Source organism: Eriocheir sinensis, chromosome 17, assembly GCF_024679095.1.
Source record: "Eriocheir sinensis breed Jianghai 21 chromosome 17, ASM2467909v1, whole genome shotgun sequence".
NCBI lineage: Eukaryota > Metazoa > Arthropoda > Malacostraca > Decapoda > Varunidae > Eriocheir > Eriocheir sinensis.
The window spans coordinates 6,030,659-6,058,158 of NC_066525.1; the positions used below are offsets into that span (position 1 = coordinate 6,030,659).

The following is a 27,500-nucleotide window of genomic DNA, read 5'->3' on the forward strand; positions in this document are numbered from 1 at the left end:
TCACGTCAACCATTACCAAAGGACCAAAAAGGAGATTAGTCGGATGATCATGTGTTTTTTCAACTTTATGGTACAGGAGCTTTGTTATACTACCACCAGGGTCACTGAACTACCCATGGAAATGTTCGCAGGTCCTTGAAAAGTCTTGTCATTTGGGTGTGCTTGGGAGCCACTATAAAACACTTGCCCGCGCCATAACGGACTGGGGCGGACTGACCAGCACGCCCTACCAAGACACCTCTCCTCCCGAAATTGACCTCTCTTTTGGCCGCTCATTACTTTGGTCTTTGTGGGAAGAGCGATTAGCGGGCTTTTTTTTGTTGCCCTTGAGGTGTTTCTTTAGCAGTAAAAAAAAACAAAAACTAAAAAACAACAACAACTCTGCGATATAGGCTAAAAAAGTAAGAAAAAAAGAACAGTAATATTCTTCGTCTCTCTCTCGTTTTGACGCTTCGGAGATTCAACAGTTAGAGAGTCTGCTGTAATTTCCTCCTCTACCGGTATGAACAAAGACACCAAAGACCTGATATAAAGACTAATTAAACCTGACGGGCGGTGGACTTCGGCGCTGCGTCTGCTCCGCTACTCCGTCAGCAGGCAGCGGCGGTCATCGTCATTACCACACTCTCGGTCATTACATTGGCATACAGGTTATCATTTATCTCATGTTTCTTAAAGGTGACATCGGAGGGCACAGTCGGCAATACATAATAATCGAAAACCCATTACCAACCATAACCAGCACAAAACCATGGCAAAAGATTCCGCTCAAGTTCTATTCAATCGATCCATGGGGTGTTCGATACTTCTTATGCCATTGTTCATTTCCTCGTTGTTCACCGTCGCTGTTCTTCCCTGACTGACGGAACACGCGCCGCAGACGGTCGCCGATCCCCCGCCAGCAGGACGCATCGCCGCTGTGTGTTTGGGAACGGGAAGAACAAAGGAGACGTTAAGGTATACATAAAGGATGACGTGGCTTTAAGTAACCTCGAGTACATCTATAAATAAAACATCTAATCGTGCTACTAATGGGCGGTGAAGGGTGCTTAGGGCGTGGCCGCAGGTGAAGGGAAACGAAGATGAAGGTGGTGTTGGCCTTGGCGGTGACGGACACACGCGCTCTCATTGTCTTCACGCACGCTACGACTCTCTCCCTCACCACCGCCACAGTCACTCTCTCGTCCTTTGCATGGCGGTGAAATCAAGCCACAGGTGTGAATTTGTTCCCTTGGCTCTCCTCGTTGACTCCTTCCGCCACCGTCAGTTCCTTAATATTCCTTCGCTAGGAGAGGAAAATCAGGTTATTCAGTCACTGGTGTAAATTCGTTTCCTTGGCTATCGTTGCTGCAGGCTGACTCTGACTCCTTCCGCCCACGCTAGCCTCCCTCTCCTTTCCCCTTCCCTCCCTTCCTCCCTTATTCTCTCTAACACTTACCTCCACTTCCTCCTACGTTTCTTCTAGCTGCCATAACACTCTCAATCTCTGTCACACCGTCTGCTTCTTCTCTCTCTTATCTCCTTCATTTGCGGCCTCCTCCTCCTCTCCTCTCTCTCTCCCTCCCTTTCCTTTTTCCTCGTTCCTTGCACGCCTCCGCCAAGCCCTTCTCCTATCCTTAACCATTTGCTTCGTTTCTCTCTTATCTCCTTTATTTGCGGCCTCCTCCTCTCCTTCTGTCTCCTTCCCTTTCCTTTTTCCTCGTTCCTTGCACTCCTCCACCTAGCTCCTCTCCTATTCTTAACCGTTTGCTTCTTTTCTCTCTTATCTCCTTCATTTGCGGCCTCCCTCTCTCTCCTCTCTCTTCCTTCTCTGTTTTTTCTTACCCTCCATGTCTCCATCCACCCACTCTCCTCTACTTAACCTTCATGTGCCCTTCGTATATGTAGCAAAAAGAGAGATTCCACCCCCCTTTTATGTTCGTCACTGGAATCAGACCAAGGCCCGCCAAGGAGTCTCCCAGGATAGCCGGCGCCTCATCCGTCACCTCAGCACGGACACACCGCGTGATCTTAATTTTGGAGTCCCGTTCCTCACCTGCGAGACATCCGTGCGTGAGGGGAACACCACAACGACGGTCTTCGCCAAATGGTAGCGGCGCAAGGGACACACGGAGGCGCTTTTGGTACCGGACACGCTGATGGTTTAGTCAGTCTTTGGTTTGTGTTATTAAACCCTTCGAAGCCTCAGTACATCTATTTAAAAAGGCAGAACTTGTCGGGGTTTCCAATAGACGGTTTCACGAGCCTGGCGGTAGTTTTGCAAGGCTTCCGCGCTATGAACGGGCAAAACATACTCATGACAACCCGACGTGGCTCCTCTCTGGCCTTCTAAATAACGTTCTACCGAGAGCCCCAGACGTTTGATGATACGAGTGTTGAAATGCGGGGAAAATAAATGTCTGCCCTTCGTGATAATGTTCAGGGATAAGTAATACAGGAAGACCTCTCTGGCCTTGAAAATAACGTCCTAACAAAAGCCCCAGATGTTTGATGATACGAGTGTTGAAGTGCGGGGAAAATAAATGTCTGCCCTTCGTGATAATGTTCAGGGATAAGTAATACAGGAAGACCTCTCTGGCCTTGAAAATAACGTCCTAACAAAAGCCCCAGGTGTTTGATGATACGAGTGTTGAAGTGCGGGGAAAATAAATGTCTGCCCTTCGTGATAATGTTCAGGGATAAATAACACAGGAGGACGATACGTACACCTCCCTCTCTACCCGCTGCGTCTCTTGTAATAATAGTAATGAACAAGACTAAGGCCAATTATTGTATTACCTGACTAGATAACGCTGGTAAATAAGCACTTTAGTACGACGCATCCTCATCGTTGCAGGAGTGAAGGAAGCCACTGAATGAAAGCCAAGGAAAGAAAGGCAACGGAAATGGAATAAAAGAGAGAGAGAAAAAAACATATTCAAATTGATATTGTAGAATGGAAATGATGTAGAATTAAAGTGCGGCATTTAATTGAAAGCTAAGAGATAATGGAAATGGAATAAAAAGGAGAAAAAAAAACATATTCTAACCGATATAGAATGGAAATGATGTAGAATTAAAGGGCAGGATTTGACTGAAAGCTAAGAAATAATGGAAATGGAATAAAAGGGAGAGAAAAACAAATATATTCAAGCTGATATAGAGTGGAAATGATGTAGAATTAAGGGGCAGGATTTGACTGAAAGCTAAGAAATAATGGAAATGGAATAAAAGGGAGAGAAAAACAAATATATTCAAACTGATATAGAATGGAAATGATGTAGAATTAAAGGGCGGGATTTGACTGAAAGCTAAGAGATAATGGAAATGGAATAAAAGGGAGAGAAAAAAACATTCAAACTGATATTGCAGAATGGAAATGATGTAGAATTAAAGGGCGGGATTTAATTGAAAGCTAAGAGATAATGGAAATGGAATAAAAGGGAGAGAAAAAACAACACATTCTAACTGATATAGAGTGGAAATGATGTAGAATTAAGGGGCAGGATTTAATTGAAAGCTAAGAGATAATGAAAATGGAATAACAGAGAGAAAAATAGTCAAACTGGTATAGAGTTAAAGTGTAGTTTGCTATAAGACATCAGGGAAGAAAATCAGGTTATTCAGAACGCTAAGAAACGGAGAAAAATTATTAACTCCTCCAATACTTCCTCCTCGTCTGCTCTCGTTCTCCTTTTCTTTCGACGGAGTGCAGAGGAGTAGCGGTCTTTTCTTTTTTGTTGCTCCCCCCCCCCCCCTCTCCTTCTCTCTCTTTCTTCCCTGTTTTTTCTTACCCTCCATGTCTCCATCCATCCACTCTCCTATACTTAACCCCCTTGAAATGCCTCCCTTGCTGTAAAAAATGATACTTGAGCACACGCAGACGGAGGTGGCGGGTCGTCGGTGACCTGTGGAGGCACCGTGTGTGGGGCGTCGCGGGTCACTGGGTCTTGCTCTCCGCCGCCCCTTCCACCTTAGCGTCCTTATCTCAAGCTGTTATCACTTCCTTTATTGCCTCCCATCTCCCCTTCTTATCTCGCCTCCAGCCTCCCTCTCCTAGCGCTTGCCACCGCCGCCCTCCGCCTGACTCCCCTTCCCTTGTTTTCCTTCATTTGCGGCCTCCTCCTCTTTCCTGCTTTCTCTTATCCTCTATGTCTCCCTCATCCACTCTCCTCTCCCTAACTTTCAGCTGCTCTTCATATATGTGGAAAAGGGAGATTCCACCCCCTATTATGCCCTACCTCCACATTCCAGCCTCCACCTGCCTTCTTACCCTCCATCCATGTCTCCCCCATCCACTCTCCCCTCCCTAACCTTCAGCCGCTCTTCATATATGTGGGAAAAAGGGAGATTCCGCCTCCCTTTTTGCCCTTCCTCCACATTCCAGCCTCCACCTCCCCCGCCTGCCTCACCTCCAGTCAGCACCAGCGAGAGCGCCTCCTCCCTCGACTTAATGTGCCTCCCTCGCCCTTGAGTCTGAAGGTCCCGCAGGATCTGAAGCCCAGGGTGAGTCTGCAACGAGAAAGGAACGAGTAAGTCACTGATAAATAGGTATATAAGAAGGATAGGATAGTAAATGTATATGTGAATAGATAGATAGATATACATAAAACCAAATAACAACATGTAAATAGTCGGTATATACGTGTGTGTGTGTGTGTGTGTGTGTGTGTGTGTGTGTGTGTGTGTGTGTGACCTTCCCCCTCCGCACCTTGATCACGTCCACCACAGCGCCGTCATGGGAGGCCAGCCACGTGATCTCCGGGTACTTCTTAAGATCGTCGACGTCCGTGATGGGCAGCTCCAGGCCGTTGAAGGTGAGGAAGGCGGTGAGGTTGGCGGTGTAGAAGGAGGTGACGATCATGATGAAGAGCCACCACGTCGCGAACAGGATGCGGGACGAGTCTGGTACGAGTAGAGAGAGACGACCTTTTAATTAAGAAACATGTCCTTCAGAAACTCCACCCGAAAATGACCTCTCTTAATTCTGGCTGCTCTTCATATATGTGGGTAAAAGTAAGATTCCACTCCCCTATTATGCCCTATCTCCCCATTCCAGCCTCACCTCTTCTTACTTACATATTCTATTTACATATTCTGAACCCTATCCGATCAGATGTTTTCAAATTTTCTGCGTATTTCTGTGTGACTGTTTTTCTTCTAGAGTTAATAAGAAAAAAAGGTGTATCGTTTTGATCGAAGTTCCTGAAGGGAGGCCAGATTTGTCCCCCCTAGGATCGGATAGGGCTAAACGCATCGGGCTCCCAGAACGACCATTTCCCAAGGCCACAGAGAAGATCAAAACCGGGTCTTCATAGGTGTTTTTCACGTTCATTATGCTGAAGCAGTGTAAAACCTTCACTAGCATCACACGAAACAGTCCATGGAAATCTAAACAACTCCGACGAGAGGCTTTTCCAACACGCGTATACAGAGGCGTCGACGCGTTTGAGAATACGGGTCTTATACGTGACTTCCGCAACACTGGATAACAACACACACAGAAACACACGCCCAGGAGGCAGACACCACCGAGTACTAACGCTCGTGGCAGTCTCAGGCGCAAAGCTAATACCACAACTACTACTGGCGCTAAACACATGTACTACAGTTGCTACTTCGAATATTTACGTAGGAGGGAAGTAGAGTGAGGCATGGGGGCTGAGGAATGTCCGTGGAGGTGGGTGGGTGTGGGTAGCTGGGGGGTGGACGAAGGGGAAAACTAGGGCACTGGGTAGGAAGAGCACGGTAGGGAGGTAGTTTGAGGGTGCGACAGGAATAGACGGGAAGGATTTTTGTACTTTTAGTGGAAGATTCCCCTCCAATCAGCTCATCCGCCTCAGGGCCGCCAGTTCGCACCCCTCTGCTTCCTCCTCTTCTCCCCTCAGTGTCTCCCCAGCTTCCGTTCCCCCCCGCCCCCCCCACTAGTCACTCACGGATCGCTTGCTCTCCCCTCCACATGCACTTCCGTCGCGTGACCCACATCTGCATTCCTTCCTCCTTCTATTCCTCCGTTTCCAGATCTCACTATTTGTCACATTATTCCTCTCCTTACACCTTCTGTATTTAACTTTCCTTTCGACTTCCAGCATGTACATTCTTTTTTTAATTTTTTTTATTTCTCAGACTACTTTTTCCCCGCAGCTCCTCAGTCTGTTCTTATCTTCATCTCTCTCCGCCGTCCCACGAGGTCATTCTCCCACTTTCTTAAATATTTTCGTCTCCTGCTTCCGTCACATCGTTCTCTCCCCTCTCTTATAATTATCTTCTCGAAGTGTAAATTACCAAAGTCCGGGTTACACCACGATACATGTGATTCTAGCATGCTCAACGCGTGAGCAAGATGAGCTTATACTGAAATTGATAATTTGTATAATGGTTTTAATTTTTTTAGGTAAAGAGGTCTCTCCCTAGATTAAATATTTCATAACAGATTTAATTATTTTATGGCTAATTCGGAATTATCCCTTAAAAATATTCTGCCTTAAAATTTATTTCGAGTGGACGGAAGTCAACCCACATTAGTGTCTGCCTAACGGGAGCGATACATACAAACTGTGCTTGTGATGATGAATTCTGCCGCTTTATAGTTGTGGCTTCGTGGAAAACTAGGCGATTTTATGTCGATCCGCTCCTCGCCACAACGCCGCCTTCCCTCCCTCCCCCGCGCCGCACCCGCCGCCCGCCGCCCGTCGCCACTGACCTGAGATGGGCTGGAGCATGCTGCCCTGCTTCATCATGGCGCCGTACACGAACCAGATGCACTGGTCGAAGGGGATGATGCGGGTGAGCCTCGGGTCGCCGCGGCACAGCCTCACGCGGAACACGATGATGAAGTAGATGAGCGGACCCATGACGGCCATGGAGCCCACGATCCAGAACCACACCTGCGCAGGTACACGAGGGGGGGGGGGGGTTAATAAGCTTCCTCTAGCCTATGATTTTCCTTTACTTTTTTTTTTCCTGAGGTTGATTTTTTTAAGGTAATTATCTTCTACTCTGCATAACTATTCTCTATATAACTATCATCTATATATAATTATCGTCTATCTAATTATCCTCTATCTAATAATCATCTATCTAATAATCCTCTATCTAATTATCCTCTCGTCTACATATTTTTTTCAGGTCTGTTTTGCACGTTAATTATTCTTCCTTCCTCTATTGGATATGTATTAATTTTCTAACCAGTATACAATGAGTGAAACCAAAACAATGAAGACTGTTGTTTAACTCCACCTCTTTTACTACACTCCTTCTATTTCTGCAATTTTGTTTTGAATATCCTAAATTTGCCGCAACGCATTTTGACCGCTAACATTTCCACCACTGTCTTTAGCATTATCTTTCCCTCAAGCTAAATCTGTTAATGTTACTCCTGTGGTAATGTGGTACTCCTTTGACCTCTATTCAGGAGCAGTAAATAGCGGGCATTTTTTTAATAATATTTTTTTACGCCCTTGAACTGTCTCCTTAACTGTAAAAACAACAACAACAATAACAACAACAACAACAACATGAGTGAGTCTGCCCCTTCGCCTCCCCTCCACGCACCTCGTTGTTGAAGGGTTTAAGTAGCGCGTCGGGCTTCGGCGTGTACTCCGGCCGCCGCACCAGCATCCCGAAGGACGTGGTGCCGAGCAGGTGCGAGAACTCCACCACCTCCTTCCGCAGTTCCGTCACCGTCACGGGCATGAGGGTGAGCTCGGCCTCCTGGAAGGGCGAGGAAGATGAACTTAGGGGTAAAGATGAAGGACTTGCATAGCGGCGTGGCACTGGAGTCATGTGCCAGCTGAGAAGAGAGGAAAGGGACGGAAGGAGGGGATTATGGTGTGTGTGGGTGTGAGAGAGAGGTAGAAGGAAGAAAAGGGGAGAAAGAGAGGAAGGAAGGAAGGAAGGAAGGAAAGGAAGGGAAGGATATGTTAGGTTAAATAATATCCTTTTGCTATGGTTACGCTGTGCATTGAATACCTAGAACCACTCAAAGAAGATTAATACTTTTGAATCAGAATAGCTATGTCTTCGGGCAGGCTCGGGCACACACACAAACTCACACACACACACACAAAAAAAAAAAAAGTTATGTAGTTAGCAAGCTTGACGCACAACCTAGAGATCCCGCGTTCGATTCCAGGGCAGTGTGAAGAGTGATGAGCAGTCTCCTTACACCACCCCACCTCCGCCGCCGTCACCTCTCACCTTGTTGTCTATGAGTTCGAGGGCGCCCTTCCACCCGTTGCCTTCCTTGACGCCCACCAGGTTGTCGCGGGCCACAACGGGCTCGGCGGTAAAGTTGAAGTAGGTAGCGAGTGCCATCATGACGTCCCAGCTCATGCCCCGCCCCTGCACGCCGCCCTGATCCCCCGACTGCGTGATCTCCAGGAAGGGCGGGTACTGCGGCGACGAGGAAGACGACGACGATGACGATGACGATGAGAACAAGACGACGACAGCCAAAGTTGAAAATGAAGAAAGAGAGAGACAGTTAGGTTTGGTTAGGTTTAATTAGTGAAGGAAAAAGGATAGAGTTAGGTTTGGTTAGTTTAATTAGTGAAGGAAAAAGGGATGGAGGAGAGGAGTGCAGGAGAGATACTTAGTGTGGGTGAGGGAGAAGGAAGAGGAAGAGAGGAAGGGAGCGGGGCAAGAAGGAGAGTTAGGTTAGGTTAGGTTAGGCGTCACAGGTGAAGGAATAAAAAAGTGTAGTAACCTGATATATCTTAATGCAATTGTCGTAAGTGGAATGACACTGTAATAACTGTTGCTCTGTACATAAAAAAAAAAGAGTGAGTAGCCTGATATATCTTAATGTAATGGTGGTGAATAGAATGACACTGTAATAACTCTTGCTCTTCACATAGATTTTCCATGTTGCAAATACTAAATAATATGTGCGCCAATGAACTGTCGTATTCGTGCTTGGAGAAACTCTGTAAGGAAAGACTATACCAAACTATACTGTCCAGACCCCTTATACAAGATTTAATCAGCATCTTCACTCTTTCATCCCTCACGCTGGTAAACTCTGAAACAATCTTGCATCATTTGTATTTCCTCCTGCCTACGACTCGAACTCTTTCAAGAGGAGGGTATCAGGAACCTCTCTTTCGGCCGCTCCTCTGTACTCTTTTTAGGAGCAGTAAGTAGCGGGCTTTTTTTTCATTATTGTTTTTTTATACCCTTGAACTGTCTCCTTTACTGTAAAAAACAAAAACAGTGAAGCTACATATTTAATAGAAACTTAAGCTGAAACACACACTTTGCAACCTACTAGAGAGCCGTTACATGGACCGAACAGCGCCTCCAGAACATTATATATTACAGGAAAGGAAGCAACTCAAATACACACAAAAAAGAAAGCACAAAAAGCTCCATTGGTGTCCCTAAAAGTAGATACCAGAGAGTGACCACCTACGGGACTGAGCAGTGTTACCAGACTATCGTACTTAACACATCGTACTTTCCTGTTTCTGACCCTTAGGTAAATAAAAATAAACATCGATGCTTTACGGTTTTAACACTAACGAAAATGCGATATAGTACAGTGGGAGGGAGGGCGGGAGAGGGAGAGGAAGGGAGGGAGAGAGATAGGGTGGGAGAGAGACACCAAAATAGGAAGTGAGGTACGAGTGAGTAAGTGATTGGATATCGTTACTGATGTGGCTACGACAGTTTTGGGGCCTGAAACTAACGATTGCAATGTTCTGAGTACGAGGATCTGGTAACGCTGGGCCCGAGTGTTAAGTGCCTGATCAACATAAACAGGGGCTCGGGACTTACGCTGGCGAGGGCGATTCGGATGGTCCTTCCCTCCAGGTTCTTGTGGATGGCTTGCTCGGATCCGTTGAGCCGATCCGCATCCTCAAGCGTCACCATGGCCTTGCTCTTGTGACGACTTGGGCTGGGCATAACTACGGGAGGAGGAGGAGGAGGAGGAAGAGGAGGAGAAAGAGGAAAAGGAGGTGAAGAAGAAGGTGGAGGAGGAAGAGGAGAAAAGAAACAGGAGAATGATGATGACGGTGGAAAAGGTAAAGGAACAGAGGGTTGAGGATAAGAATGAAGCGAAGGAGTATATGATGGAGGAGAAGGAGGAGGAGGAAAAGGAGAAAGATGTAGAGAAGGTGAAGAGGAAGGTGGAGGAGGAAGAGGAGAAAAGAAACAGGAGAATGATGATGGAAGAGGAAAAGGAAAAGGAACAGAGGAATGAGGATAAGAAGGAAGAGAAGGAGTATGAGATGGAGGAGGAGGAGAATGAGGAGGAGAAGGAGAAGAATGAGGAGGAAGAGAAAAGGAACAGGAGAAGGATGATGATGATGATGTGTGAGGAGGAGGAGGAACATGAAAAGAAACAGAAGAGTACAGATAAGGATGATGATGAGGAGGAGGAGATGAAGAAGGAGAAAGAGAAGCAGGAGAAGGGTGAGAAGGGGAAAGAAGAATTATATTACGTGAATTGAAATAACATCAATAAAATAACTAATAAATAGAGTCTACCTGAAATAAAAATCATCCCTCAATACAAACTAATGTCCAGGTGAACTTCCTTGCGCTAATAAGGTGCAGAACAACAACAACAACAACAACAACAACAACAACAACGTGCGTTAAATATTCAGGCCAAAACAAGGGAACGAAAATAACGAACCCCTAAATACGTAAATGATAACGCTAATTTTACGAACACGAAAATGCGATATAGTGGGTGGGAGGGAGGGAGGGAGGGAGGGAGAGAGACACCAATATAAGGAAGTGAGATACGGATGAATAAGTGAGAGAATATGTGGGTGTTGGAGAGAGAGAGAGTGAGAATACAGCGAAGGAAGGAAGAGAGGAAGGGAGGGAGAGAGAAACCAATAAGGAAGTGGTATAGAAATTAGTAAGTGAAAGAAAGAAGGAGAGAAGAAAAAGAGGGAGAGAGAGGGAGGTAGAGTGGGTGTTCGAGAGTGAGAAGGAAGGAAAGGAAGAAAGAAAGGAAGGGAGGAAGGAATCAAAATAAGGAACTGATATACGAGTGAATATGGAAAAAAGAAGGAAAGAAGAGACGAAGGAAGGTGGATAATGTGTGTGTCTGTGTGGGAGGGAGAAGGAAGGAAGGAAGGAAGAAAAAGAGGGAGAGAAGGACAATTAAGTTTGGTTAGATTGAATAAGAGAAGGAACAAGGAGAGAGGACAGGAGCGAAGGAGAGGTACTTAGTGTGAACGAGGGAAGGGAAGAGAAGGAAGGAAAGGAAAGAAGGACAGAAAGGAAGGTTAGATTAGGATAGGTTAAGTGTAATAGGAGAAGGAAAAAAAAGAAGAAAAGAAGAAAGGAGAAAGAGAGGTGAAGACGAAGGAGAGAAGGATGGAAAGGAAGGAAGGGAGGGCAGGAAGGAGAGTTAGATTAAGTGAAGGAATAAGGATAGAAGAGAGAAGAATAGAAGAGAAGGTGATATAGATGAAGGAGAAAAGAATAAGGGAGGAAGGAAAGGAAGGAAAAAAGGAGTGCTAGATAAGGGAGACGGAGTAGGTGGATAAATAAGAAGAGAAGAAAGAAGGAAAGGCGAAGTAGATAATGCAGTTGTGAGAAGGGAGTAGGTAGAAAATTAAGAAAAGGAAGGAAAGAATAGGATGTAATAACCGAAAGAATAAGGAGAGAGGAAAAGAAAGGAGGGAAAGAGGGATAGATAGTGTAGATATGAGAAGAAAGGAGTGCATAGGAAAGGAAGAAGAGGAATATGAAGAAGGAAAGGAAGAGAAAAGGATAGGATGTAATAACTGAAAAAATAAGAAGAGAGGAGAAGAAAAGAGGGAAGGAGGGATAGATAGTGTAGATATGAGAAGAAAGGAATGCATAGAAAAGGAAGAAGAGGAATATAAAGAAGGAAAGGAAGAGAAAAGGATAGGATATAATAACCGAAAGACTAAGGAGAAAGGAGGAGAAGAAAGGAGGGTAGGAAGGATAGATAGTGTAGATATGAGAAGAAAGGAATGCATAGGATAGGAAGAAGAGGAATATAAAGAAGTAAAGGAAGAGAAAAGGAAGGCAGACAGGGATGGTGGATACGTGTGCAAAATTCACGGCAATGCACGGAGCTCGTCACGGCAGACTGTCTCTTGTCACGCCGGCATGAAATAGTTAGGAATACACAGAGGCTTTATGCGATGTCATGAGGCGGTGGTGGTGGTGCTGGCGGTGGTGCTGGGGGTAATGGTGAGGCTGTTGTGATAGTGACGGTGATGGTGTTGGTGGTATGGTGATGATAGTGCTGGTGTTGGTGTTGATGATGGTGATGGTGCTTGGTGGTGTGGTTATGCAGAGAAAAGACACAGATAGATAGATAGAGAGATATAGAGACTGATAGAGAGATAGATAGACAGAGATATAGAGACAGATAGACAGGTTGTTGTGATGATGGCGGTGATGGTGTTGGTGGTTTGGTGATGATGGTGCTGGTGGTTGGTGGTTGTGGTTAAGTAGAGAAAAGAGACAGAAATAGATAGAGAGATACAGAGACTGATACAGAAACAGATAGATAGAGATATAGACAGATAGGTAGACAGATAGAAAGATTGATAGGGAGAGAATGTACCTATGTTCCATGCCTATTAAACAAGTCTAGGGTCGCTCGGTGCCCAGAATTGCATATAGAAACTAGAAACAGACCGTCGACTTTTTGTATAGCAATCTGTAGGTATTTTTTTTCCTTTTACTGAATGAGTTGAAATACGATATATAAAAAAAAATTCATAAATGGAGGCCAAAAAAGTAAACAACAACAACAACAACAACAACGACAGCAGCAACAAAAACAACAAAAAACAACATCAGAAAAGGAAGTGAAGTATCAACAACCTGGTTCTCCTTACATAAATCAATTGGATATTTTTTTCATACGCTTATTTTGCACTCATATGGGAAAAAGTCTTCGTATTAAGTAAGCGGTCGATTTTACTGTTAATGTATATATCATCTGCCTATTAAATTTACAGTAGAACGTTAAGTGGTGAAGGACAGCGATGAACACGTTGTATCTATTCTTCTATGGCCTATTTATTTTGTTTCGTCTTTATTTATTGCCCTTTAGCTGCCTTCTATACTGATGAAAAAAAAAAAAAAAAAAAAAAAAAAAAGGAATATGGGTCGTTGCCACGCTCAACTACACAAGGAGGCGGCGATAGAGTGTTAAATCCTATGGCAATGATGCTCTTTAAACAGTTGACACCTCGATCCTGCTTCCTTTAATTATTTCCCTTACGACCCATCACTGAAAAAAATAAAAGAAGATCCCATTGCCTTTAACAGTGTTCGATCCTAAGGCTGTGGTCTGCGAACTCCTCTTACTCCTCTTATATCCCGATGCTGTTTTCCTTAATCCTTTCCCTTATGATTTATATTTGCGAGAAAGAAGATGCCATTGACTACGATAGTGTTTAATCCTAAGGCAATGCACTCCAAAGTCTTCTTATTCTTCGATCCTGTTTTCTTTTAATCCTTTCCTGTATGATTTAGACTTGCGAGAAAGAGGATACCATTGACCAAGATAGTGTTTAATCCTAAGGTATTTCATTTCAAAATCTTCTAATATTTCGATCTGTTTTCTTTTAATCCTTTCCTTTATGATTTAGACTTGCGAGAAAGAGGATACCATTGACTAAGTAAGATAGTGTTTAATCGTAAGGTATTTCACTTCAAAATCTTCTAATATTTCGATCTGTTTCCTTTTAATCCTTTCCTTTATGATTTAGACTTGCGAGAAAGATGATACCATTGACTACGATAGAGTGTTTAATCGTAAGGTATTTCACTTCAAAATCTTCTAATATTTCGATCTGTTTTCTTTTAATCCTTTCCTGTATGATTTAGACTTGCGAGAAAGAGGATACCATTGACTAAGATAGTGTTTAATCGTAAGGGAATTCTCTTCAAAATCTTATACTTCGATCCTGTTTTCCTTTTAACCCAGCAGCAACGACGGGTCAAATTTTTGGCTTTACCGTGTACCAGCGACGGGCCAAATTTTCGCCATGATATAAACCCCCCAAAATAGATGATGCATAAACTGATCACAAATGCGTTGATATTTATTATGAAATGGTTTGCGTGAGCGATGATTTTTTTTCTCATTTTTCTCGCTTAGAGGGAGGAGGAGCCTTTAAAAAACTTGATCCCCGCAGCTACCGGGTTAATCCTTTCCTTCACAACCCATTCTAAAAACAACAACAAATGAGATGTCAATACCTCCAACACCCATGTACAACACCAAAGCCTTTCCTGGAACTGCTAATAACGACCTCTTACTTATCTTTAATGGTCCTTGGATACAATAATAGAACCTAAAAATAGAACGTAATAGACCCGAACCCTTTGTGACCCCACCGTATGGATCATCAACACCAAGGTCAGTTTTACTTATGCAGACTTCCCATCACTTCTACATCCATCAATACAAAATACTCTATATTATGATGTCACTCGGAATAACAACACACTGGTACGCTACAGTGGAATAACTACACTCTATAAAATGTGGCTATGATATCCTTCTTCTTCCTTCCTAATCCCCCGAGCCCCCGTCCCACCTCCCTCTCAAGCGCCCTAAAATACCTGAAACACTGGAATAACTACACTCTATAATATGTGGCTATGATATCCTCCTTCTTCCTTCCTAATCCTCCGAGGCCCCGTCCCACCTCCCTCTCAAGCGCCCTAAAATACCTGAAACACTGGAATAACTACACTCTATAATATGTGGCTATGAAATCCTCCTTCCTTCCTAATCCTCCGAGCCCCCGTCCCACCTCCCTCTCAAGCGCCCTAAAATACCTGAAACACTGGAATAACTACACTCTATAATATGTGGCTATGATATCTTCCTTCTTCCTTCCTAATCCTCCGAGCCCCCGTCCCACCTCCCTCTCAAGCGCCCTAAAATACCTGAAACACTGGAATAACTACACTCTATAATATGTGGCTATGATATCCTTCTTCTTCCTTCCTAATCCTCCGAGCCCCCGTCCCACCTCCCTCTCAAGCGCCCTAAAATACCTGAAACACTGGAATAACTACACTCTATAATATGTGGCTATGATATCCTTCTTCTTCCTTCCTAATCCTCCTAGCCCCAGTCCCACCTCCCTCTCAAGAGCCCTAAAATACCTGAAACACTGGAATAACTACACTCTATAATATGTGGCTATGATATCCTCCTTCTTCCTTCCTAATCCTCCGAGGCCCCGTCCCACCTCCCTCTCAAGCGCCCTAAAATACCTGAAACACTGGAATAACTACACTCTATAATATGTGGCTATGAAATCCTCCTCCTTCCTTCCTATCCTCCGAGCTCCCCTCCCACCTCTCTCTCAAGCGCCCAAATAGCTCTCAACCACCGCCATCACCACACTAATTATTCCTTGTGTAATCTAAACAAATTACGTCGATCCACTGTAATTGCGAGACGAAATATGTATTCTTGCTGCAGTTTATTTTTGAGAGAGAGAAAGAGTTGAGGGGGTTAGAGTTTAGGGGTTGCCGGCACTGTTGTTCTCTCTATGTTTGCCCTTGAAGTGTCTCGCTATACCTGAAACAACAACAACGACAACAACAACAACCACTACCACCACCACCACCACCACCACCACCACAACAACAACAACAACAATAACAACACAGTAAACATGACTCCCCCGGACCCCACACAGCATTAAGCGAGCTCGTGTTGACAGACAAAACAAGAAAACATCGTCATTTCGCAATAAAGTATGAACGCTCTCCGAATTACGGTCGATGTTGTCTTCCTGCAAGCATTCTGTTCCTGTGATATAATGAAGGAATTGCTCTGTTGAATGTGTTACCGCTGAATGACCGACACTGCCAATACCAATAACGATACCACAAATAAAGACCGATACTGCCGATACCAATAACGATACCACAAATAAAGACCGATACTGCCGATACCAATAACGATACCACAAATAAAGACCGATACTGCCGAAACCGAAACTACAAATCAATACCGATAATGTCCATAGCAATAGCGATACCAGTACTATCAGCACATCTCTACTCGACACACAAGGGCACACACTCACTGGGGACGGCCAGCTCGATGGGCTCCAGGAGGGCGGCGTCGTCGGTGTCGTGGAGCGGCTTGCCCTGCGCTGGGACGGGGAGCAGCTCCTCAAAGAACGGCTCCTCGGCCAGGGACTCCTCGGGGAAGGTTATCTCCGGGAAGGTTATCTCACGGAAGGACTCCTGAGGGAAAGGATCCACGGGGAAGGACAACTCAGGGAAGGACATTTCTTGATAGGACTCCTCGGGTAAGGACTCCTCGCGCAGGGAATCCTCACGGTAGGATTCCTCAGGGTAGGAATCTTCAGAAAAGGACTCCTCGGGGTGCTCTAAAACTTGTAAGGGTGGTTCTTTTGGGGCATGGAGGGGCTGTCCTTGGGAGGGGATAGGAAGAGGGTTTTTTTGTTGCAGGACGTGTAGGATGGGTCTCTCAGGGCCATGGAGGGGCTGGCCGTGGGCGGGGATGGCCATATGAGAAACATACGTCCCCGTCATCTCCCCCACGCACCCCCAACACACACACAGCGTCACGTAGCGAACCAGGGACTGCATGGCACGGGTCAGGAGGGAGGGGGAGAGGCAGGGGGGGCGGAGGGGGACTATCGTGGTGGTAGGGGTAAGCTTTTTGGGGGAAGAGCGGAATTTCCTCAATGGGCTGCAAGAAAGTGGCTATATTGGTACTGATGAGGGGTGGGGGTGGGGGAGGAGGTACTTCGATGGGTGGTTAGTGGGGGGGGTGAGGGTGAGGGGTGAAGGGGGGCGTGAGGGGGGGATGGCGAGGGTGACAGCGAGATGTGTTTATATGTGGGAGGAGGAGGAGGAGGAAGAAGTAGGGGAGGAAAAAGGAGGAGGGAGAGGAGAGAGTGATAGTGAATGGGAACAGGAGTGCAAAAGATAGTGTGGTGGTGGTGGTGGTGGTGGTAGTGGTGGTGGTGGTGGTGGTAGGCCCTTAGGAAGTCTGAGTTCTTATTTCCCGGTGGTTCTGGAAGTAAAAAGAAAAAAAAAACCACATCAGTAACAGTCTACAAAATTGCGTGTACTTTTTTTTTGTCTTTAATAATATACCAGTCATCGTGAACATTCCTACTGATGCGCTTTTGTCTGGATTCGTGTGTCTGTTCAGCTTTTGGTTTCTCTTTGTGTTTGTCTCTGAGTGTCTTTCTCCTCATGTTTGAACAGACTTAAAATACACCCATATCCACACCCACCTACAGTCCCTTCATTCACCACCTACATACTTAAAGACCCACACCCACAAACACACCTACACCCACCCCACACCCACACCCACACAGATTCTTACACCCACATCCACACACACACACACACACACACACACACCTACACACAATGAAACAAGGTACCGTGATCCCGTAGAATTATACGCGTCTCAGACTGACTAACGGAGCAACACAACCTTCCACCACTACCAGGAGAGACTGTACACCCTTGAGGCATGATCTGAAGGGACACGGCTACCCCGGGGAAAGGTAACTCGCTCCCCTTCAGAGCCACCAGAAGGACAACACGTGACGGGATGAAGTTATCGAATTGATTTAAAAAGTAACCAAGTCATTTCATTTATATTTCACTTGCTTTTCTAATGTTACTGTCGTTGTTTTTTTTTGTTTTCGAGTTTGTCACCTTTACAAATTTCTTTATATCGTATTTCAACTCATTCAGGAAAAGGAAAATAAGAAAATAAGAAATATAAGAAAATGAAGTAGAAAAAGAACAAGAAAAGGAAAACAATAACAATAACAAGAAGAACGACAAGAAAAAGAAGAAAAAGTACCGAGGATATTTTTTTTTCCCTCCAAACTTCCTCGAAACTCTTCTACTTTATCAGGAGCCCCATTGATGAAAAACCTTACTCTCCAACACTCATAGGCAAATTAAAAGATATAAATAGAGAGATAGACTGATACACACACGCGCACACACACCCACACCCACACACCCACACCCACACCCACACACACACACACAAACACACACACACACACACAAACAAACAAATATACAGACATGAGAGGGACGAGTCAATAAGACCTCCTGACCACATTGACCTGATCTGCCCTCTGAAGGTGAAGGAGGAGGAGGAGGAGGAAGAGGAGTAAGAGGAGGAGGAGGAGGAGGAGGAAGAGGAGGAGAAGAATAAGGATTTTTTTTTTGGCCCTATGACGCAATAATTCCCTCAGTTTCTCCTCTTCTTCTCTTTCTTTTCCTTTCTTCCTCGCTCTTGGGTATTACTTTTTCACATTTTATTTTCTTTCGCTTCTTTTCTAACCTAACAACGTCTTTTTTTTACCTTAGCCTTACGATCTATTTTTTTTTCTTCATTTCTCTCTCTTCTACTTCCTTCTTTCTTCCTTCCTTTCTTCTGGGTATCGATTTTTTTATATTTCCTTTCCTTTATCAATTATCTTTATCCGTTGAACCTCACTACCTTTTATTTCACTCTACAAATCCTCCTTTTCCTTTTTTTCCTTTAATTTCTTTCCTCTCTTTTGCTTATCACCTTTTTTTTACTTATCTTTATTATCCTTCTTTGTTTGTCCAGTGTTGCTACATTTTATTTTGCTCCACTTATCCTTATCTTCCTTCTTTTCCCTTTCTTTTGCTTATTAATTTTTACTTATTATTGTTCTTCTTTATTTGTCTAACTCAAACTATCTGTTCATCTTCCTCCTCCTTTCTTCTCCCTTCCTCTCTTTTGCGTATCAATGTTTAATTCTTCTTCTTTATCCCTCTCTCCTTACTAACTGTCATCCCATTCACTGCTCCTCCTCTTCCTTCTCCTTCTCCTCCTTCCTTCCATGACATTCTACAACTAAAACATTCATATCTTAATCACGCGGAGGAAGATTCCAAACCACTCCACGGAAGCCTATTGGTCCTCAAACAAGAGCCGCCATTGGTCAGTTTCCTTCTATCGTGCTAACATGTCATTGGCTGGGGACATCTGACAGCTCGACTCCCATTGGTCAGCGCGTAGCAGGAGTACACTCGCCACCTACCCAGAAGCCTTGCGTTACCGGAGAGTAAATAAAGTGAATAAATAAGTGAATGAATAAATGAATGCATGGCGAGGTGTTTTTGTTTGGGAGGGTTCGTTGTGCGGTTCGAAGAGATTAAATGCCGGCTTGGAAGAAACGGCTTATTGACGGTCAAACTTCCTCTCGTTGTTGTGTGAGTGTGTGAGTGAGGCCAAGGACGTGTTGTTTTGAGGGGAAGGGGGGGGGGGGGGAGTGTGTGTGTGTGTGTGTGTGTGTGTGTTGGTGTTGGTGCTGCTCATCCAGATATCTTTTTTTTTTTTTTTTACAGTACAGAAAGCAACTCAAGGGCACCAAAAAGAGAGAGTAGAAAAAAAAGCCGGCTGTCTTCCTTTCCCCTTCGTTCCCATTTCTCTATTCTTTCTCCTTTGATTTTCTTCCAATTTTGTCTGTGATACCTCGTTTTTCCTTCTCTTTTTTTCCTTTTCTTCTTGTTTTCTGTTTTTTCTCTCCCATCCCTCTGTCTGTCTTCTTTCCCCTTCGTTCCCATTTCTCTATTTTTTCTCCACTGATTTTCTTCACATTCCTGCCTCTGCCCGTCTCTCTCTCTCTCTCTCTCTCTCTCTCTCTCTCTCTCTCTCTCACACAAGCCTTAGTGAACTCTCCTAGCGGCTAATCCTGTATATACTGTACACCTAATCTAACACATACCTGATCCAGCCCAACCGAACTTAACCGTAACTGTTACCCGACCGAATCTGACCCAACCGAACCGAACCAAACCTAGCTCAACCTAACCCAGTCTATAGTCCAACTAAAGGAAGTCGCTCAACGGGGGAGAATATGAAGGAAACTAAAACAGCCCGATAAAAACACTAAAAACAAAAGAAAAGTCCGCCAAAACAACAAGAAAAAGGTCCTCTAGAAATCCAACTACAAGAAAAATGCTCATTGACAACAAATAAAGCCTGATAAATGCGAAAAAAGACAGCTAGGAAAAAATGTTCGCTCGCCCTCCTCCTCCTCCTCCTTGCCCCATAGTCTACAAATCCTCCTTTTCCTTCTATTCTATGTCTCTCCTACTTTACCTTACTTCCTTTTGCTCCTTTAGTGCAAGCCCCAGTCTTCTACTTTCCTCAGTCATTCCCCTTACGACGCTTCCTTCTCTATCTCCTTCTTTCAACTATTCAATGTTTCTATAATGTTCCATCTCTCTTCTCCTTTTTTTTTACAACAAAGGAGACGGCTCAAGGGCAACAAAAAGAGTGCAAAAAAGAAAAGCCCGCTACTCACCGCTCCCATAATAGACAAAAGTAAAGAGCAGCCAAAAGAGAGGTCAATTTCGGGTGGTGCTTCGGTACATTTCTTTCTTCGGCAACTCCTCTACTTTCCTAAAAATTCTCCTACCATCCTTTTTTCTCTTCATTAAGCGCTTCCTTCAACTATTTAATCTCCTTGTTCCTTCTCTCGTCTCCGATATTTCTTGCTTCTTGTCTTTTTTTAGGTTCCTTTTTCCCTTAATCATCTATCTTCCTCAATCCTTCCTCTCACCACAAGGCATTTTCTTCCTTCAACTTCTTCTACTTTCCTAAAAACTCTCCTACCATGCGCTTCTTTCAACTATCTAATCTGCTTGTTCCTTCTCTCTTCTCTGTTATTTCTTGCTTCATGTCTTTTTTAGGTTCCTTTTCCCCCTAATCATCTATCTTCCTCAATCCTTTCTCTCACCACGAGGCACGAGGCATTTTCTTCCTTCACCTTCTTCCCTTCCACTATCTCCTGCCCTTCCTCTTACGGTCCTCCACCCGGGTCATCTTCCTTCCCTTTTAAACAACTACCTTGGCACGGATTCCAAAGTCTCCACCATCACCACCAGGGGCGCCTTGCTGCTCGATACCTCTGTGTTACCTCCGCTTCGCCGCCGCCACCACGCACAGGACCCCACCGCCGCCGCCGCTGCCACCATCGATCGAGCCGGATTTAATATTTATTGTCCAAAGGCGTCCATGAATCCGTGTGCAGCTATGAACACTCCACTTCGACTCCCCCCCCCCCCCCCCTCCCCAACCACTCCTGCTCCCACTCACTCCTTTGCCTACTCCTACTCATGTTTTCTGCTATGCCTCAATCTTCTCCTGACCGACGATACTCCTCTAAGCCCTCCTTCTTCTTCTTCTTCTCCTTTCTACTCCTACTCCCTTCCCTGCTGTTCCTCCTCCTCCTCTTCTATCTGCTTCTGCTTTTCCTTCGTCTTCTCGCCATTCTACCTCAATGACAATACTCTTCTTAGATCTCCTCCTCCTCCTCCTCCTCCTCCAGGTACTGAAGTCGTGGAAACGTGACAATACCGACTGCAAGAACAGGCTGAGGTTTGTAACATGTGACTGAGGGGGGGGGGAGGGGAAGGGGGTTCAAGGGGGAGAGGGGGTGGGGAGGCGGGTGTCAGTCGATCGTCAGAAGTGGTGGATGGACAGTGCTCATCCTTGCGTGTGGGTGAGAGGGGGTGAGGGAGGAAGGAAGGAAGGGGGAGGGGAAGAGTTAAAAACGTGAGATGGAGGAGAAGAGGAATTGGGAGGCGTTGCAAGATTGAGGAGATGGGGAAGTGTGCGTGTGTGTGTGTGTGTGTGTGTGTGTGTGTGGATAATGAAAGTATAAGGCGAAAAAAGAAAGCTATGATAATGGTGATGGATGATGAGGCGAGGCAGGTAAACGATAAAAGAAGGTAACCAGAACAGGAAGTCATCATCTGTACTCTAAAATATCAACCATCACCAAAAAAAGAAAAAAAGAAAATATACTCTCTCTGACCTTCATTTTTTTTCACATGGGAGTTTAGTAAATAGTTTAAATAAAATAAATAGTTTAGGAGTAAATATCAACCATCACCTAAAAAAGAAGAAAAAAAGAAAATGCACTCTTCCTGACCTTGATTTTTTTTACGTGGGAGTTTAGTCTGACTTTAAGAGGTTCTGTTAGCACCTATTTCCTTACCCAATTAAACACTTCAGCACTCGTAGCCAGCACTTGTTCTTCTCTCTCTCTCTCTCTCTCTCTCTCTCTCTCTCTCTCTCTCTCTCTCTCTCTCTCTCTCTCTCTCTCTCCTGTTAATTCACACTATGCCGTATTCTTGACCCGTTTTCTTTCCTTCCTATGCCGTATACTTAACCCGTTTTCTTTCCTTCCTATGCCGTATACTTATCCCGTTTTCTTTCCTTCCTATGCCGTATACTTATCCCATTTTCTTTCATTCCTATGCCGTATAGTTAACCCGTTTTCTTTCATTCCTATGCCGTATATTTATCCCGTTTTCTTTCCTACCTATGCCGTATACTTGACCCGTTTTCTTTCCTTCCGATGCCCTATGCTTAACTAATTTTCTTTCCTTCCTGTTTAGCCACACCATACCCCATTCAACCTATTTTCCCTTATCCCTGTTTAGCTTCATCCGTTCTCTGCCCACTTTGCCTTTTGAGTAACCAATGTTTATCTCTTTCCTCTGTCTAGCTCTTCTCAAACCCTGCTTCTTCTACCATCATATTTCCTGTCCACCGTAACCTCTGCCCAGACCTTATGCTTGCTATACTGTTCCTTTCCTTCTTAACCTCAATCAGCCCCATGTGTCCTGTCTCCTGCAAGCACTGTCCAGGTCTCATTCTTGTTTACACTGCATCTTCTTAGCCCCACGTGGTCCTAAGTTCTGCCTCTTGTAAACTCTTTCCAGCTTTCATTTTTGTTTACGCTGCCCCTTCTTAGCCCCATCTAGTCCTAAGTTCTGCCTCTTGTAACTCTGTCCAGGTCTCATTCTTGTTTACACTGTCCCTTCTTAGCCCCTCCTAGTCCTAAGTTCTGCCTCTTGTAAACTCTGTCCAGGTCTCATTCTTGTTTACACTGTCCCTTCTTAGCCCCTCCTAGTCCTAAGTTCTGGCTCTTGTAAACTCTTTCAGGTCTCATTCTTGTTTACACTGCCCCTTCTTAGCCCCATCTAGTCCTAAGTTCTGGCTCTTGTAAACTCTTTCAGGTCTCATTCTTGTTTACATTGTTCCTTCTTAGTCCCACCTAGTTCTAAGTTCTGCCTCTTGTAACTCTGTCCAGGTCTCATTCTTGTTTACGCTGCCCCTTCTTAGCCCCATCTAGTTCTAAGTTCTGCCTCTTGTAAACTCTTTCCAGCTTTCATTTTTGTTTACGCTGCCCCTTCTTAGCCCCTCCTAGTCCTAAGTTCTGCCTCTTGTAAACTCTTTCCAGCTTTCATTTTTGTTTACGCTGCCCCTTCTTAGCCCCACCTAGTTCTAAGTTCCGCCTCTTGTAAACTCTGTCAGGTCTCATTCTTGTTTACATTGTTCCTTCTTAGTCCCACCCAGCCCCACGTCCTGCCTTATGTAAACACTGTCTAACTCCCATCCCTGTTTGCTCTGTCCCTTCTCAGCCCCATCCACCTTCATGTCCTGCCTCGCACATAAACACAACCTTCTTTGACGCCCCACAGTCCACCCCCAATACTTGCTAACACTGTCCCTTCTCAGCCCCATCCACCTTCATGTCCTGCCTCGCACATAAACACAACCTTCTTTGACGCCCCACAGTCCACCCCCAATACTTGCTTACACTGTCCCTGCCTGCTCGACCCCGCCCTGCCCCGCCCTGCACCGCCTTCTTCAGCCTCTGCATTATTCACCGCCATGCATCATTCACGCCACACGGTCAGCCTCGGCGGGTAAATAATTGACGAGTTGAGCTTCAGAGAATTCCTTTAAGCAACAAAGAGTGATTCCCGGCGGTCGACAAGAATCAATGCAGACGCCCGTTGAGCCCCTGAGCGTGAGGCCACATCACAGCGGCCGCGCCCGAGGGGAGAAGAGCCAGTGATCATACGACGAAGAGGATGAAGGGGGAGGTAGAAGGAAGGTGAGGAGAGGTAGGAGGAGGGAAGAAGAGGTAGTTATTAGACGAAGAGGATGAAGGGGAGGTAGAAGGAAGGTGAGGAGAGGTAGAGGGAGGGAAGAAGAGGTGGTTAACAAGACGAAGAGGATGAAGGGGGAGGTAGAAGGAAGGTGAGGAGAGGTAGAGGGAGGGAAGAAGAGGTGGTTAACAAGACGAAGAGGATGAAGGGGGAGGTAGAAGGAAGGTGAGGAGAGGTAGAGGGAGGGAAGAAGAGGTGGTTAACAAGACGAAGAGGATGAAGGGGGAGGTAGAAGGAAGGTGAGGAGAGGTAGAGGGAGGGAAGAAGAGGTGGTTATTGAGACGAAGAGGATGAAGGGGGAGGTAGAGGGAAGGTGAGGAGAGGTAGAAGGAGGGGAGAAGAGGTAGTTATCAAGACGAAAAGGATGAAGAAGGAGGTAGAAGGAAGGTGAGGAGAGGTAGAAGGAGGGGAGAAGAGGTAGTTATTAAGACGAAGAGGATGAAGGGGAGGTAGAAGGAAGGTGAGGAGAGGTAGAGGGAGGGAAGAAGAGGTGGTTAACAAGACGAAGAGGATGAAGGGGGAGGTAGAAGGAAGGTGAGGAGAGGTAGGAGGAGGGAAGAAGAGGTAGTTATTAGACGAAGAGGATGAAAGGGAGGTAGAAGGAAGGTGAGGAGAGGTAGGAGGAGGGAAGAAGAGGTGGTTGTCAAGACGAAGGGGATGAAGGGGGAGGTAGAAGGAAGGTGAGGAGAGGTAGGAGGAGGGAAGCAGAGGTAGTTGTCAAGACGAAGAGGATGAAAGGGGAGGTAGAAGGAAGGTGAGGAGAGGTAGGAGGAGGGGAGAAGAGGTAGTTAACAAGACGAAGAGGATGAAAGGGGAGGTAGAAGGAAGGTGAGGAGAGGTAGAGGGAGGGAAGAAGAGGTAGTTAACAAGACGAAGAGGATGAAAGGGGAGGTAGAAGGAGGGTGAGGAGAGGTAGGAGGAGGGAAGAAGAGGTAGTTATTAGACGAAGAGGATGAAAGGGAGTTAGAAGGAAGGTGAGGAGAGGTAGAGTGAGTGAAGAAGATGTATTTATTAAGACGAATGGGATTAAATGGGAGGTAGAAGGAAGGTGAGGAGAGGTAGAGGGAGGGAAGAAGAGGTGGTTAACAAGACGAAGAGGATGAAGGGGAGGTAGAAGGAAGGTGAGGAGAGGTAGAGGGAGGGAAGAAGAGGTAGTTATTAAGACGAAGGGGATGAAAGGGGAGGTAGAAGGAAGGTGAGGAGAGGTAGGAGGAGGGAAGAAGAGGTAGTTATTAGACGAAGAGGATGAAGGGGAGGTAGAAGGAAGGTGAGGAGAGGTAGAGGGAGGGAAGAAGAGGTAGTTATTAAGACGAAGAGGATGAAGGGGAGGTAAAAGGAAGGTGAGGAGAGGTAGAGGGAGGGAAGAAGAGGTAGTTAACAATACGAAGAGGATGAAGGGGGAGGTAGAAGGAAGGTGAGGAGAGGTAGAGGGAGGGAAGAAGAGGTAGTTATTAAGACGAAGGGGATGAAAGGGGAGGTAGAAGGAAGGTGAGGAGAGGTAGAAGGAGGGAAGAAGAGGTAGTTAACAAGACGAAGAGGATGAAGGGGAGGTAGAAGGAAGGTGAGGAGAGGTAGAGGGAGGGAAGAAGAGGTAGTTATTAAGACGAAGAGGATGAAGGGGGAGGTAGAAGGAAGGTGAGGAGAGGTAGGAGGAGGGAAGAAGAGGTAGTTGTCAAGACGAAGAGGATGAAAGGGGAGGTAGAAGGAAGGTGAGGAGAGGTAGAGGGAGGGAAGAAGAGGTGGTTAACAAGACGAAGAGGATGAAGGGGAGGTAGAAGGAAGGTGAGGAGAGGTAGAGGGAGGGAAGAAGAGGTAGTTATTAAGACGAAGAGGATGAAGGTGAGGTAGAAGGAAGGTGAGGAGAGGTAGAGGGAGGGAAGAAGAGGTGGTTAACAAGACGAAGAGGATGAAGGGGGAGGTAGAAGGAAGGTGAGGAGAGGTAGAAGGAGGGGAGAAGAGGTGGTTATCAAGACGAAAAGGATGAAGAAGGAGGTAGAAGGAAGGTGAGGAGAGGTAGAAAGAGGGTAGAAGTTTTTTTGTTTTTTTTACAACAAAGGAGACAGCTTAAGGGCACAAAAAAAAGGAAACAATAATATAAAAAAAAAGCCCGCTACTCGCTGCTCCTATAAAAAGACGAAGGGGATGAAGAAGGAGGTCGAAATGGAAAGGTAGAAGGAGAGGAGAAGAGGCACTGATCAAGAAGAGGTTATAGTGAAGGGGGTGAGAGGGGGAGGGGGTAGGAGGAAGGGTGGATGAGAAGAGGGAGTAGTGGAAGGTAAGCAGGGATGAAGGAGAAGGGGATTAGAGGAAGGAGGGAAGAGGAGTAAAGGAAAGGGAAAGGGGTTCTGAGAAAGGGTTGAGAGGAGAGAAGAGGGTCAGGGAGGGAGAGAAAGAGAAGAGGAGACGTTGATATTGTAAGATGCTCCTCCTCCTCCTTCTCCTCCTCCTCCTACTACTACTACTACTACTACTACTACAACTGCATATAACATAGTGCTAATAAGTAAACAGATGGTTCGCTTTTTTTACAGACCATAAACACATACACGCTAATACACTAAGGGCAGCGTAATGAGATGATATACTGTTTTCACCGCTAAATGCTGAGCCACGGACCCACGCACACACAGGACGACGATTAACCGCTGAGAAAGAGAGGCGAGAGTGGAAATACCGACCCAACAATAACAAGAAGAAGAAGAAGAAGAAGAAGACCACCACCACCACCACCACCACCAACAACAACAACAGGGATAGTATATAAGCCACTATATCAACGGCGCAACAGTAACAACAAACTTTCCAACAGTATATATCGAAAACGCGACACAGGCGGCGGCGAGCTACGTGGAAATGGAGTCAGAGCAATGCTAAACATATGAATAGTTGAACGCGAGCATGAAAAAGTGAGGAGACGGGCAGGTAGTCACAACACCTTATAGCCAGGCAGAGAGAGGGGGGGGGGGTCTGGGGGCTGAGGGAGGGGTTGGGGGGCTTGGTTCCTTGCTCACCTGCCGGGAAAATACCTGGGTTCCTTTCCCTTTCTTTCTGTTTTTTTTTTTTTGAGCGCGACTTTCCTTCATATTTATTTTCTTTCAAACATGATTTTCACTTCTACTTTCCTTTCAGGTCGAGTTTCATTCCTCTTCTACTTTCCCTTTCCTTCAGTTTTCCTTGAACCCGACTTTCCTTTCTTTCTACTTTCTTTTCAGTCCGACTTTCCTTCCTTTCTACTTTCCCTTCAGTCCGACTTTCCTTCCTTTCTACTTTCTTTTCAGCCCGACTTTCCTTCCTTTCTACTTTCCCTTCAGTCCGACTTTCCTTCCTTTCTACTTTCTTTTCACTCCGACTTTCCTTCCTTTCTACTTTCTCTTCAGACACGACTTTGCTCTCCTTTTCCTTGAACCCGACTTTCCTTCCCATCTACTTTCCCTTAAATCGACCTTCATTTCCTTCTTCTTTCCCTTGAACTCTACTTTCCTCTCTTTCTATCTTCACTTCAGCACGACTTTCCTGACACG

General features: G+C 45.4%; 1 protein-coding gene across 4 annotated transcripts in view; it reads right to left on the reverse strand.

Moving 5' to 3' along the window:
• The window catches only part of LOC126999862 (glutamate receptor ionotropic, delta-2-like), a 370,968-nt gene that overhangs the window by 120,823 nt on the left and 222,645 nt on the right, over positions 1 to 27,500 (reverse strand). For all 4 annotated transcript variants that reach the window (XR_007753644.1, XR_007753643.1, XR_007753642.1 and 1 more), the window contains exons 9-15: positions 16,047 to 17,008; positions 9,757 to 9,887; positions 8,179 to 8,373; positions 7,534 to 7,692; positions 6,683 to 6,866; positions 4,691 to 4,884; positions 4,392 to 4,491 (exon numbers count right to left, since the gene is read on the reverse strand). Coding sequence is in view for 1 of the 4 variants with exons in the window: in XM_050862937.1 (XP_050718894.1) it covers positions 4,392 to 4,491; positions 4,691 to 4,884; positions 6,683 to 6,866; positions 7,534 to 7,692; positions 8,179 to 8,373; positions 9,757 to 9,887; positions 16,047 to 16,578 (1,495 nt within the window). In the remaining 3 variants the exon portion in view is untranslated. The remainder of the gene's footprint in view (positions 1 to 4,391; positions 4,492 to 4,690; positions 4,885 to 6,682; positions 6,867 to 7,533; positions 7,693 to 8,178; positions 8,374 to 9,756; positions 9,888 to 16,046; positions 17,009 to 27,500) is intronic.